The sequence below is a fragment of the Anas acuta genome, chromosome 4 (genome assembly GCF_963932015.1).
Source record: "Anas acuta chromosome 4, bAnaAcu1.1, whole genome shotgun sequence".
In the NCBI taxonomy this organism is placed as follows: domain Eukaryota; kingdom Metazoa; phylum Chordata; class Aves; order Anseriformes; family Anatidae; genus Anas; species Anas acuta.
Window position 1 is genome coordinate 50,373,906 of NC_088982.1, and position 14,347 is coordinate 50,388,252.

The 14,347-nt window shown below is 43.8% G+C and overlaps 1 protein-coding gene across 3 annotated transcripts in view; it reads right to left on the reverse strand.

Moving 5' to 3' along the window:
• SH3RF1 (SH3 domain containing ring finger 1) overlaps positions 1-9,152 on the reverse strand; it is an 85,532-nt gene extending 76,380 nt beyond the window's left edge. For all 3 annotated transcript variants that reach the window (XR_011096235.1, XR_011096234.1, XM_068681199.1), the window contains exons 1-2: positions 8,994-9,152; positions 7,904-8,393 (exon numbers count right to left, since the gene is read on the reverse strand). Coding sequence is in view for 1 of the 3 variants with exons in the window: in XM_068681199.1 (XP_068537300.1) it covers positions 7,904-8,290 (387 nt within the window). In the remaining 2 variants the exon portion in view is untranslated. The remainder of the gene's footprint in view (positions 1-7,903; positions 8,394-8,993) is intronic.
• Between the last annotated feature and the right edge of the window lie 5,195 nt (positions 9,153-14,347).

Consider the following 14,347-nt stretch of genomic DNA (forward strand, 5'->3'; position numbering starts at 1 on the left):
AAATCGTGCACCCATTTTGAGAAGAGACATTCTCATGGGTTCCGTTACTCACACTTGGAGAGTTTAAGTGCTTACAATGTAGATGGAAAGAAAATTAATCAAGGGCTGAATGAGGTAGGCATGAAGACCCAGACAAGAAATTCCACTACTTAAAATTCTAAAGGGTTCATACTATGCTACAGAAGCTTGACTTTGGATCATAAAATCACATGCTTGAGTGTCACAAGAAATGTCAAACGAGTGCCAGTCATGAGCTTCTAAGGGTACACGGGTAAATGATTTCCACAATGGATTGCTCATACATGCCAAAGCTCATTTTCAGATATCTAGCAGGCTCAGATTCCTACACACTTCGGCAATGGTGTCTGTTTTTTCCCCCATCAACTGTAGAGCTCAAACAAGTACATGTACCATGCAGACTGACTTGTGTTTCACAGGCAGAAAGTACACCTCGTGTTCATTACTAAAACCAGGAAGACAGAGATGTGCTATGGACCTGTGCAAACAGAAAGGAGTACGATGTCCTTAGCTCTTGCCCAGTCTTAATCCTCTCCCAGAGATATCTAATTTTTCATGGCTTAACTCACAGAAGTGATACAGCAGAAAATAAGTTAGTTTGTAAGCAAGTACCCCTAAGAAAATTGAAGCTGATTATGTGGATGCTCTAGAAGAGCATCTTCCTGAGTCCTGACAACTTCCTCTCATTTAAGAGGTTTCAGAATTGGAAGAAAATGCTTAATTTGCCTATGCACTGACCAAAACCAGGTAGAGGCTTCAAGTCCAAGCTGTGTACAGCCCTGGCAATACCGATGGGATGAGGACCAAGGGAAGCAGTCGTTCAGGCACTCTCAGTGCAGCAAGGCTCTGACTTGGACCAGCCCCGCTGTCTGACGATCCAACAGCTGACTGCTGCCATCTCCCCCTCCATACCAGGATCCTGTTTGCACAGACAGTGCTATGACCAAGACTTCTGTCAAGACATAATCTTCACCTGCCAGCACTGCTGGGCCAGAATTTGACAGATCAGTAACCAAAAGAGAGCAAAGAACTTCTAAAATAATATTGCTCTTGCCTCCTTACCTTAAGGCTTCAGTTCTGGACCGCAGACATTGAGGTATAACTGAAGTCCACCAATTACACAGAACTGCAGCACAGCACTCGTAAAGCATGCACATCATCGCTAAGAAGCTATCTTTGAAGCTCCTCTGTCAGACAGGTTTTCTTTTCCCCTTTCAAATCTATAGAAAGGTGGAAATCTATAAATAACATGCTACATCGCCATTCTTCAGTATTCTGAACACATTCCAGAGCCAAGGCATCTATTAGTTTGTCAAGACACGTCAGACAGGGTGAAGTGATCTTCATGAGCTTGGAAGGTGAGGAATGAAGCAAGTGCAGAGCAGAGTACTTTCCCTGAATGCGCAATGCTCCCACTTCAGGGCTGCTTACTTCCTGAAATTAACCCAGCTCACCTCAAAGCAGGCATTCTTGGTCCAAAAAGCTGCTCTTAAAAAGATCCCGTTTGGTGATACAGAGAGAAAAGCAAAGAAATTAACATAATACAACCAACCCTAGAATTCACTGCTTGTTTTCTGAGATTAAGCTTTCCTGTCTAAGAAAGAGGCAAGAAGCAAGATATATCTTCTTCTTGGAAGTAGTACACTACATAAGATCAGAGGAGATGACATTCGAATAAAGTCAGCGATGGAGCCAAAGGAAAGACTGATGAAGGTGCTAAGCAGATGCTAAGGAGGAGGCACTGCAAAGGGAATTCTGCTGAAAGACAAACACAACACTGAGAGTTTGCAGCCTTATTCTTACAGCTGTGGTTTCAGGCCTGCTGCTCTACGCAGTTCCTATGTGCATATGAAACACAGGTAAGAAGAGGAGATACCACCTGAAAACCATTTTACTCAGGTAAATGAGGGGAAAAGGATTTCCAGCTGAGCCCCATTACAATCACCCTCCGCAGCTCCTCCTACTTTACACTGCACCTGTTAAGGCACTGAACAAGCGGCTTTCCAACCACAAAAAGCTGGGCATGATGCAGAGAGAAACACAGCATTAGCACAGCTGTCACCTTTTTAACCAGACCCCAGACCACCTATGTAAAGCAACTGGATTAGCATTTGATTCCTATGGTACTAGGAAAAAAAAAAATTCTCCACAAAAAAGACCGGTGCCCTTTATGAGCCCATTAAAAATACAGGCTTTGAACCTGCTTTTTGTGCAGAAGTTTAAGTTCTTTGAATGATCAAAGCGATAACCTGTAACCCACTGGCAAACTGCAGTGGAGAAGGACACCGTTTTATTTCTATAAGCTGTTTTAAACGAATCTGCAGAGATGGATGAACACTGATCTTAAACCAGGAAATGAAGGGAAATGGAGGGAGTCCCCTCTTCCTCCTGAAAACAAAGCCATTACACAATGCTGTCTTCCATTAACATGAAAAAATAAAAGGGCATCAAAAACCAAGTTAAAAGGATTAAGTACCACCCTTAAAAACTAAAAAACAAATTGACCAGTTCTTAAGACAACCTACTTAAACACCTTTTTTTTTTTTTTTTTTTTTTTTAAGTAAGGGGATTACACTAGTTTCTCCCTATTTCACCAAGCAGATTACCGTTAGCTTGCAGTGAAAGATTGCTACCAAGGTTCAAGGTGCAGAATTAAGCATTTCAGTACTGCCAGCATCACTCAGATCAAAACACACTCAAATCCACACACAGGTTTTCCAGTCGGACACAAAGAAGCACGGAAAGGCAGCTTCCAGCTATTTGTAAGTGTCTGGCTTTTCTTCACTGAGGCATTTACGTGCCTGCCTATCTAACATCCAATGACAAAATGAAATCTTTTTAGCAACTCAGCACTAGGCACCGGCCCATCGCTGCTGCAGGAAATGGATTATGAACAGCTCTTTAGTGATCTGGAAGTCAACTATTTAAAGAGTGAACAGCGGTTATCTACTGACCTCAGCCGAGACTGTGGACCCATTGTAAAACACACTATACATACATCCAAAATAAAAAGTCAATCCATGCCCTGAAGAGTATACAGTTTAACCAGCACGTCAGACAAAGGAGGTACTATCAGTCATATCTGCAGATGGGAAGCAGGCACAAAGAGCTCTGCATGACTCTGTGCAAGGTTATAATAGAGGTCTGTGGCAGAGCCAGGAACCAAGCCCGGAAGCCCTGAATCCTACACCCATGTCTTTAGATGCAGAGACAATTCCTCCCATTGCTTAGCCTCCTCTTTACTTAATTAGTTCGCTGCCAGAGGAAACACATTAGCCATGAGAGGCAGTCTGTTTTCCTTTTATATTTATCATCACCATTAAATTTTATCTAGCTGAACATAGGATACAGGAGTGTTACAGAGGGGTGATTAAAATTGTACAAACAATTGTAGATGTAAAACCAGAATTTGTTATTTCAGAAAGTGCGAGAGGAACCAAAAGAGCATATACATCAATTAGAAATAATTCAAAACATTTTCTAATGATCACTCCCAAATACAAACAGGTGCCTACCTCCACGTTCAACATATGAAAGCTTTTAATTTGAGAAGCTGCACCTTGCTGCTCCTTACCTTTTTAAGAACGAATACACGCAGGAATGCATAATTAGAACTGAACAGACAACAATTTTATTGACTTTAAAAAAAAAAATTAAGGGAAGAAGCAGATTGTGCTCATAGGTTATAAAGCCATTACCTGATGATACTTGATGTTGAGGACTGTATTTGCACAAATACCCATCATGACACTAACAGCCTTAGCAGCACGTTTCCACAGCAGTGTTTTTTGGGAAGCAGCATACTTTATAGTCTGACCTATCATCACAACGTGAGCTTCTCCTAAGAGTACCTGACCAGCAGATGTTTACCAACATCCCATTTCTAGGCACCAGCTCTCGTTCAGAGCCCAGTTAAACACTCATTCGAATCGACACCTTGGGTGCTGAGTTCCAATACCGCTGCTGGGAAAAGAGGACCTGGATCCATCTTTTTTCCTTCTTGGCATTAAAGCTGCTCCAGCAGCTCCCAAGAAAGCCTACTGGACCGCAAATGACCACTGTGGCTGCAGCAGTACAAAAACAGCACTTCCCAATTTTGCTGCTACTTTCCTGGGTTGCACCAACCAGCCTGAGAATGGAAGTGTATTGTTACAATGCAAAACAACACAGCTCAGCATTAGTAGAAACCCAGGGAACAAGCTTCTGTTTGTGGGTTTTCCTTTTCTCCTCAGTTTAAAAGAATTTATTGCGAACATCTGAGACATCGGTGGTTCTGAAGAGAAGATGTTTTAGGAATGCACAGAGCTAGAATTTATTAAAGTAGTGAGAAAGCTCCCACAAACATCAAAATGAGTGTCTTCTACTAGCCTGTAATGTCCCTCTGCCTACTTGTTCGTTTCAAGGAGACTTGCAAGTGACAAAGTCTTGGTTTTCCAGATTAGAAACAAAAAAAGCTTTAAGACATTGTCTGCACTGCAAGATTTCTCTGTAAGATTTCTCACTGCCATATAGTACAATATACTCAAATTACACCATCAACACTCATTCAGCATAAGCATCAACTCTAGTAGGCTTGGGCAATTTTTGAGCTATTCACACTTTTCCTGTCGGAAAGGACAAAATCTTTGAATCCTTTACTTATCTGTTCTGGCCTACGCTTGGTCCAGAAAACAGCTGAAAACATTATGGAAAACAAAAGAAAAATAAAACATTCAGAACAGCAATAAGATTTCAGACTATCTGCACAACCCCAGTCTGGATTCTGCTGAGAAGGCAGCCCTAACTTGTGAAACTACTCGGGCCATAAGGAAACTAGCAGACTCTGTATGTCTTCAGCACATACAAATTCAAGAGGGGGGAAGAAAAAATTAAATACGTATCAATTAGAACATTCTTCAACATTTCCTAACTTATGCACACAGCTAAGCTTATGACTCCTGCAATAACCATACCCTTGTGAAACTGCCAGAAGGAACTTAAGATAATACCCACTTGACATACTTTGTGGAACTGACAAGATACGTAAGAATAGGGATTGGAAAGCGAGCACCCTCAAGTTTTCATGCATTCTCTTTAAGGAAACGAGGCTCACATCATCACACAGCCCCTTCCTTAACAGAGCCCAGGAACTTGCTCCTGATGACCAGACCCAAGCAGATTTAACAGCGTGCTGCAGCTCTGAAAGCTCTTCCAAACTGTCAACCTAGCTGAAGGTTTTCACCCAAAAATAAATAAATAAATAAACCAAAAAGGTAGTTAATTAGCATCTACACCGAAGGGAAAGCTGCAGCATGAGCTCAGCCATTATTTGTTCTCCCAGGCAAGCTGGCTGCTCAGAACAGAGGAGCTGGGCAGGCAGCAAACAGTTTCCATCAGGTAGAGCACTATGCTGCCTTTGTCCAGCTGGTAGCCAGGGAAAGGTACAGAGGGTTTTCTGCATCAAAACACATCAGAACAGAAAGAGGTTAAGAACTTGCAGTGAGCAATTGCAGTTGTAGTGGTGAGAGACTATACAAGTTATAGAAAGAAACAGGGTTACTGCAGTGGGGGAGATAAAAGGTACAGGACACGTTAACCCTGCCAGCCCCCAGCTTCATTACTTTTAAGACACAAGGAACCATTTGTTTGTTTATTGCCACATGTCACCACGTACACACAGAGACCACAGTATAGGTAGTACCCTGAAATAACACGGCTGGCAGTCTCCTAGTCATTGATACAGTTCAGGAAATCACGCTGCAGTACATGCTGAATTAACCTTTTCTGAAAATTACGGCATCCTCTGAAAGGGCATTTATGAGTTTAGTATAACTTCAGGGTGTAAGCAGAATGTTTATGACTTGACAGCCTTCATCCACATTCACTTCATTTAATGTAACAGCAACTTTCATTTATTCCCCTTCATTGTTTCCCTTCAACAAAATTAGTTTAGGAAATCTGACTCTGCCACTCATCTAGAAACAGATTTTCCTTCCCAGCTCCCAGAGAGAAACTGTATTTGAAACCATCTTTAAGGTGTAGTTAAAGAAACAAACAGGGCATTCACTTCAACGTTGCCCATTCAATTAGCATTTTGTTTTCTGAGCATGTTTTTATAAACCCTTTTCACATAGAAGAGGGAAAAATTGTTCTTATCTCTCCATTCTTATCCCTGAGAGTAGGCTCATGTTCTTCAAAATACTGCCTTCCTAGTAAAAAAGACTCTAGACTAAGCAGACAAAAGATGAGAAGATCATCTTCCCGTCTCCCAAAGGAAAGAAGACAGTAGAATGCCTGTTTTACCCTACACAACTTTGAAACCCCAGAAACAAAGATGTATTCAGACTTACTGTAAAATGCTGACATTTACCCCCAATATACACCAAGTATCAGTTAATTGCATGAGGAATCCACATGGTCACAATTTAATGGCACGTGGTGTAACAGAGCTAATGAATGGAGGCAACATTCCATATGTTATCACTTTCCACTCTGTACAACATCTGGAAATGCAAATGTTGCACAACAGGATATTGTGGAACATTTAAAAAAAGAGATAATATTTCATATTCCATTTCACATTTTTTCTAATAAGACTTTGAGAAACTCCAAAGTGCACTCATTCACATATGCGGTACATTGGTACACCAGCAGCCTTTCCGGAGGAGAAGCAGTCTTTGAAAATTGACAGTTATTTACAGAGGTCTACACGATCATAAACAAGCAAGTTACATGAACATTTTGCTTTGCTTCAAATTTAAGAGCTTTTGCAAATGCAAGATACCACAGCAAACTCCTTAGGTTCTGGAAAAGACAGAACAATTTCTGATAGCAAAGCTTCCTTACAGCATTTCTTTATGGTTTATCTTCTGGAAGAAAAGATACATCATCTCCCCCCCCTTACCAATCAGTATACGTACACAGAAGAGAACTCATTAACAGGATGTAGAATGATAACTATTTTTTTTGTTTTTTATTCTAGAGAAAAGAACCTAATGAGATGACCAAGCAGAGAAAACAATGAAAACTTAAGACGCGTATCTAAGATGTTTGAGAAAGATTCTAAACATATAAATACTTCTCAAGACGAATAAGCATAAGGTTTCCTTCATTTGATTTAGTTTACTTACCATTTGGGTATACCTTAAAATAAAGACTAGTCTTGCCAAATGCACATTTAAACCCTCTCCTTGTTCTTACCATTTCCTCCTTGTGAGGTTTAGAGAAACATCCTAAATCATTTCATAATTTTGTTTAATTTTAATTCAAAATAGGCAGGAATCCTAAAGTGGGCAGCAAGATCTTTTAGAGAAGCCAGTGTACCTTGTCATTAGACAAAACAAAGAATGGTCAGCTGTCTCATAAATTGGTATTTCCTGATGAGGGGTCTAGAATAGATAATCATAAATGATTATAAAGCACAGTGGAGTCTACAGGTTGCATGGATCCCAGGAAGGAACATGAGCACAGACATAAGAATGTTTTCCTATCACAGCATGTGGATTTTCTAAGCACTTCAAAAGAATCATTTTTTTTTTCTTCAAAGTAAAGGGCAAGGACTGAAAGTATAAATAAACTTTCATTGACTTCAACAAGAACAGTACTTCCTTGCTCGTGTTTAACATTCACCATATCTAGAGGAAGTTTACTGATAATTAGAATCATTACAGAATGCGCAAGAACCAAAATAGAATCTCTAATAAGAAAGTATTATCCCTAGCTTATTGGTATTTACATAGCAGTAAACCAATACTGATAAGAATACTAATGCATGTCAGCAAGACATCCGCAAGTCTCCAGAGCAACTCGTTTTGCTGTACTTACTGCCTGCCTTTATCCTGAAGCAAGGGACATCAACTGTTTTGAGCCAGCAAGGGAAGAGATGGCAACAGGACTCGGTACTCACCCGAACAGGAGGGCTCCGCGCTTGCACCCTTTGCTGCTGTCCAACTTGAGAGCTCGGCAGCTCCTTCGAGCCACAATTAGCAACAGTGGTAATCGGGACCCTTAACGCGTTTGTGCCACCCGTCCCACCGCCGGTGCCAGGTTTCCGAGGCCTCTGCTTGATGCCATCCAGTAGTCTGACAAGCAAAATATTACTGGGGAGCTCATCGACGCTGCAGTCCACCAAAGTCCTGCACTCGGGGCACCGAAGCTCGTTGCGAGAGCTGACGATGCCCAGCAGACAGCGCTTGCAGAAGGTGTGCTGGCAGGGCAGGACCTTGGCAGAAGCATCAAGGCGCTCGAGGCACACCGGGCACTCCAGCAGATCCAGCAGAGCCGATTCATCCATTTTCTTCGTATCGCTCAGCCGAAAAAAACAATCTTCGCAGAATTCGGGTGTTTTGAGCGCTCCAAGGCTATCATGTTACATCCATTCCTCTCCTGGCCGTGCTCTGAAATGTTTTGAGGGAAAAAGGCATTAGGAAGCTGAGAAAAGAGTCACTGGGACTATTTCATCTGGAGATAGTCCTACAAGGCGCAAAATAAAGCGCGTCTACGTTAACTCCGCATTCAGCTTTCAACAGATGGGAAAAGAAAAATCACCACAGCACTAAGTAACCGCCGTGATGTACACTCACGTACCCGTTTGCTTAAAGTACGGCCAGAAATAAGGAGGGCTGGGGGTTTCAACCCCAAGTTCCCGAGCACTCCCCCCCCCCCCCCAGCCGTGCCCTCAGCCCGCTCCGCGCCGCCCCACAGGGCTGGCTCCCCGCGGCTCTCGCCGCTCACATCTGCGCCCCCGGGGCGTTTAGCTACCACAACCTTTTTTTTTTTTTAAATTATTATTATTTTTTTTGCCACGAGGAAAAGGCGGAGGTCCTTAAACCACAGCTCGGGCCGAATAAAAAGAATAAATAAAAAAAAAAAGACTAGAAATTTGGATTCTTCCTCTCCTCCCCCCCCCCTCCAGCAGCAGGGACGGCAGCCGCCCGCGTCTGTCACGGCCCCATGGCGGGGGGCGCCCCCCCAAGCCCCCCGAGCCCCCGCCTCACCGTGGGGCGCCGCAGCCGGCCCCAGGGGCCCCGCTTTGTTCCCGGGAGCCGCCGCCGGTGCCTCTCCCGCCGCGGCAGCGCCGAGGCTGCCGTCCCCTCCCTCCCTCGCCTTCCCTTCCCTCCTCTCCTCTCCCTTCCCCGCCCCGCCGCGCAGGGCTGACGCGGGGGGCGGCACCGCCCCGCCGAGGCCGAGGGGAGGGCGGCGGGGAGGGCGGCCCCCGGCCCGGCACGGCTCAGCCCGGCCCGGCCCGGCTCGGTGAGCGCCGCCTCCCCCCAGCCCCGCCGCCTCCCCGCCCGGGTGGGGCCGTGCCGTGATGGCCGCCCCCTCGGGCCCGCCAGGTGCGGCCTCGGCTGGGGCCCGCGGCTGTGAGGAGGAGGAGGAAGAAGAAGGGGGGGGGGGGGGTCACTGTCCGGCCGCTTGTCTGCGGGGGGCACCCCCTGAGCCGCCGGGTGGGGGCAGAAAGTGCCCGCACAGCCCCCGCTGAGGTTGTCCCCCGTGAGGCTGGGCTGCGGGGCGGCTCCTGAGTCCCGCCGTGAGCCCGCAGGCAGGCGCTGAGGCGGCCGAAAGGGGCTGTGAGCAGTGGCTCTGAGCCTGCTGTGGGACAGGCTGCGGTCAGCTCGGGGGGGAGATGGGCAGAAAGCCCCCCCCGTGTGTCGTGCTGAGCGGCTCAGGTTGGCCTTTCGAGCTTCGTGTCAGCCCTTCTCAAAGCTATGTGCACACAAAAAGCTTTTTTTTTTCATAGGTCGTGAGGGTTGGTGTCAGTAGGTTATGCGGTAGGCTTAGCTGTAGTGTTTGTTAGCTGGGCTGTGCCCTGCAGAAGTGATACTCTGCAAATGTTAGGGTTTCCAAATATATGCGTGCAGGCCAAGTACGTCTTTAACTGCTTTTTATTAGTAGGAATAGTAGAAGTTATAAATATCTACGGTTCATTAAGGAATAAGGCCTCCTCCCCCACAAATTCTGGAGTTCAGGAAAACTGATGCAGATGGGGCTCTGGTCTATGTCTGCGACTGTCGTAACATAAATAGAGGAGAAGGGCATAAACATCTGATGCTCGGGAACATCCCCGTGTCTCGCAGTGTTCCTCTCTTGCCGTGCAGGCACTGCTCCCCAGCAGGAACGAGCAGTACGCCTGAGCCACTCACTTGTTGAACCTAAGCAGAAATGCTGCTCACAGGCACGTCACTTCTGGCCATAGCTTCTCAAGCTCTCGTCACGTTTGCAGGGCAATGGTTTACCAGCCTTTATAGCATGATTATACCAGCGTGATTTTGTAGGTGGCACAATTATAGTTGTCTGAACTCAGTTTGTTGCCTAAGGAATGTAAAATATCTGCTCAAACAGCGAAGGCATTTACATTACAGGTGGTGGACCAGGGAAGCGAGATGAAAGTTCAGGGAAGCAGGATAAAAAGATTAGCCCTTTATCAAGGTTAGTCTCTGAGAATGTTTTCTGTAAAGTCTGTAAAATATTAAATATGTTTTAGTATACTAGCCCGAGCAGTAAACATTCCAAAGAGTGTCAGATAAATATGTTACTTCCTGAGCAGCAGCAGTAGTTAATTTTCAAACAAACATAATCTGTGTAAAACATCGCGGGTGTGCATGCCGATGTACGCCACTGCCCTCTTACGGATGAAGTGTTTGACTCTGCGTGGCTGTGCTAAGCTGACGCCAGGGCTGGAAGGAACAGAATTCCTGCTACATTTAAGCTTTTATTCATTCCTGCTCCAGCCACAACCAGGGCAAAAAGACAAAGTGTCGCTAGCACAACCGGTAAACCTGATTTCTTATGAACCCATGTTCTCTGTCCAGCACCCTTGGGGCAGTAAACCCACTATGTCCTCTGTGAGTCTTCCCTTCTGCTAAAACTTTCTTGTTTTTCAGTAGGCCAACCACCCTACAGGCCTTCCCGCATCTTCAGCCCTCTCTGCCATCACAATCATATTTTTTATTCCCCTACACCCTACTGCAGTAATTCATTTTTCTGTCACATTTCCAAGTCTCCTTAGTTCTTCCTCTGTCTTAAAATGCTAGACAGCATATGCTGTGCCTGGCTCTGAGCAACATTTGACTAGTTGGGAAGTTGGCAGGCCAACAAGAAGAGATAACGACCTCTGCTGCACCTTCTTCTGCAGTTGGGGCATTTGATTTTGTTTGTTTCTGGATATGATCACTGCTTTCCATAAAAACCTATAGAATCTTAATATCTTTACAAATGTTCTGTCAGGTTTTGCTAATGAATTGCAAACAATTGGGAAGAGAGGCTGACAGATGCACTCCGTGATCATTTGCATGTAGTTTCTTGGGAAATTTGACTAAGAAATAGTATGAGATGTTTCAGAATAGGATTCCACTCATTAGCTTGCAAATCTTTTGAAATGTGCAGACGTTTGTAAACTAATATGCTACCAAGCAAAAGCACTAAATGCACCGAAGTACTGGAGTAACTGCAGGCTGAGTAGGGGATGCTCTGGCCTGAGGGAATAAACATATGAATATATTTATTTGTGGATTATATCCTCAAAATCTTGAGATGATTGCAAATGACATAATACCAAGGTAATAAGAATCACGGAACAGGGGTGTTACAGCCTACCAAAAAGAAGTGTTACGGAAGACAGTGTTCTGAGGGAGTCATAGGCTGGATTTCTATTTTTTTTTTTGTAGGTTCAAGAATGAATGTTAAACATATTATTTCTACTGATAAGTACAAGCAAGCTTTTGTTTCAAGGTCCACTTCTTCATACTAAACTGTTTTTATAGCTATTTTTTCAGAAAGGTTGATGTTTCCCCATTTGTAACTTCCAGATTAGCCTATTTTTCCCCTGTCACATTGATCTCAAGCACAGACCAGAAAGGTTAATCTTATTTCCTCAAAAAATGACCCCTGGAGATGCAGTGGAGATTTCTTTTCAAAGGCAAAGCAAAACTCCCAGTGACATCAGTTTAGTAAGAGTTTACCATTGATGCCCATGCTGATGTTGCTGTGTTGCTGCCTTTCGCAGTAGCACGTACAACACACAGTGAAACATGGCCAGCTTTCTTCAGTCTCTGGTGGCAATGGACAAGGATGTTCTTTGATGACTTTATTCCCTTTTCATGTATTTTTGGTTGGTTTTGTTTTGACAACAAGATGACTGTGCTGCAATTAGTGCCAGCTATAAATTGCCTTGGTTACTGTTAGTGTGATTCTGACAGCAGGGAGCTTAGCATGGTTAACATCGATCCAGGCAGTTTGCTTGCAAACTGGGTTCTGTGCTGCCCCTGCTGCACTTCAGGTGTTGTGAACTAATCGTAACTAGATCAATGACTTATGTTTGCGAGGAGGCAGGAGAAATGGGTTGGTGTGCTTTCAGTACATTTTGGCTTCTAATTTTACAGCTTTATTCAGTATTCAGCTAGGCACTTAGCGGAGAGCACAGACAATAGCTGCCTGGCTGCGTCTCAGACCTGACAAGACAGAGATGACATTTGAATTTTGATTACTTTTTAGTTTCCTGTTTCCTTGAGCAGGATGTCCTTTGTGTACGAATTGTGTTAGCTCTCTGTGACAAAGTGAAGCTGGGATCTTACCTCTGCACATATTTGCTATTTGATGCTTTTACCATTACTTTTAAGTCACAACGAGGGAATATACAAAAGAAAAAGTGGATGTGACATTAAAGAATAAGCGTATTACAGGTTCTCAGTGTTCAGGTGAGCTCTGTTATCTCACAGCATTTTCCCCAGTTTAGTCATTGGAAGATACCTACTGGGCTTATGGGTTTATGATCTGCATAGCCTAGCTGCAGCATCCACTGCTGCATCTGCAGGAGAAATTCCTGAGAGGACAGAGCGTGCCAGATTCTCTGCTCAGCCCTTTCCTAGGTATCTCCCAGTCTGATTCAGATCTGCTCTCCCGAAGATTCATACATGAATCAGGATGCAGTTGAAGAATTACTGACTGACCTAAACTTTCTGGAACACTTGCATGCTGTTTTAGTAGTTTGTTAGATTGTTAGCAAATTTTAAGCTATTAAAAACCTAGTAATGCCCCATTTGCATACAAGTCACAGGCTAAAACTTCTCGATGAGCTGACACCCATGTTTCAGATAGATGAGTAAACTGACAACCATATAAATGTTTAAGTAGAATTCTTGTGTGTTACTGACTCTAGACTGAGATCAAGCAGAACTATAATCAAACACCTCAAGTAATAACATGTTGGAGTGAGTAAACTCCAGTTTTACCTTTGAGGAACATTGTGACAAATATTTTGAGCATTCAAAGCACAAACAGATTAGATGAGTTGCCGGACCCAAAGTGTTTTTTTTTGTTGTTGTTTTGTTCTTTTCTTTCTAAATAGGTAAAAACATAATATGATAAAGGATATTCAATGTTCATGGAAGTTTACTTAGTCTCCATTACCACACCTTATTACAGCATTACTATAGCATCTGAAAGAAGCTGAACGTCTGGAAACTGGATGCTTGGCATGTGAATGACTTGAGTGAAAAATTGGATATTAGACAGGAGGAGCTGGAATTGGTGAGAAGAGTCAGAGGCACTTTTGCCTGTGGACTGTACAGAAGAGGGTTTGTCGTGGGCAATGGGAGAAGGCTGTATCTGTTCCATCAGGTCTATGATTTCTAAATTCTGTGTTTTATTGTATTTTATATTTCTGGAAAAGCTCCACTGTCTCTCTAAAATCCTGTGAGTCAAAGAGTGTCAATAAGTTCCATGAACTGGAAAGGATTCACAGCACTGTGCTGTTTTATCTGGTGGGGTAAAATTAACCCTCATAGAGCAGACATCCCTGGCCAAAGCCTCAGTGGCCTACCCTCAACAAAGTGTCCTCTGAAAAGCAGCAGGCTGGAACCTCTGACTGTCTTCACATTTTCACACCAAACCTACCTTCAGAACATGCTAGTCAGCATCCCCTCGGTCTTCCTAGATGAGAAGTTTTCAAGTCCACTTAAGAGGACTGAGAATCCCACAGACTCTTTAAAAGGTGATTTAGAAATATTATTTCTATTCTCATGCCAAATAACATGTTTGAGCAACTGCACAACAACATATGAAAACTCAGACATTTCTTTAGGTTTTGACGAACACCAAGTTCAAGGTGTCTAATTCAGTTACTGCAAGGCTTCAGTGCATTTACAGAGATGTAACTCATAAAAACAGCTGTGCTTTTGTCGTTAAAGCACGTCTAATGACACCTGTCATTAAAGCATAAGAATTATATAGCAACAGCAAGGCTATATCTGAAATGTTTGTATGTTTTTATGCTGAGTCCTGCAGTTCCTCCTACTGTCCAAATCAGGACATCTGTTGAAAAGCACCACACTCCCTTCACCTAGCTCTTCTC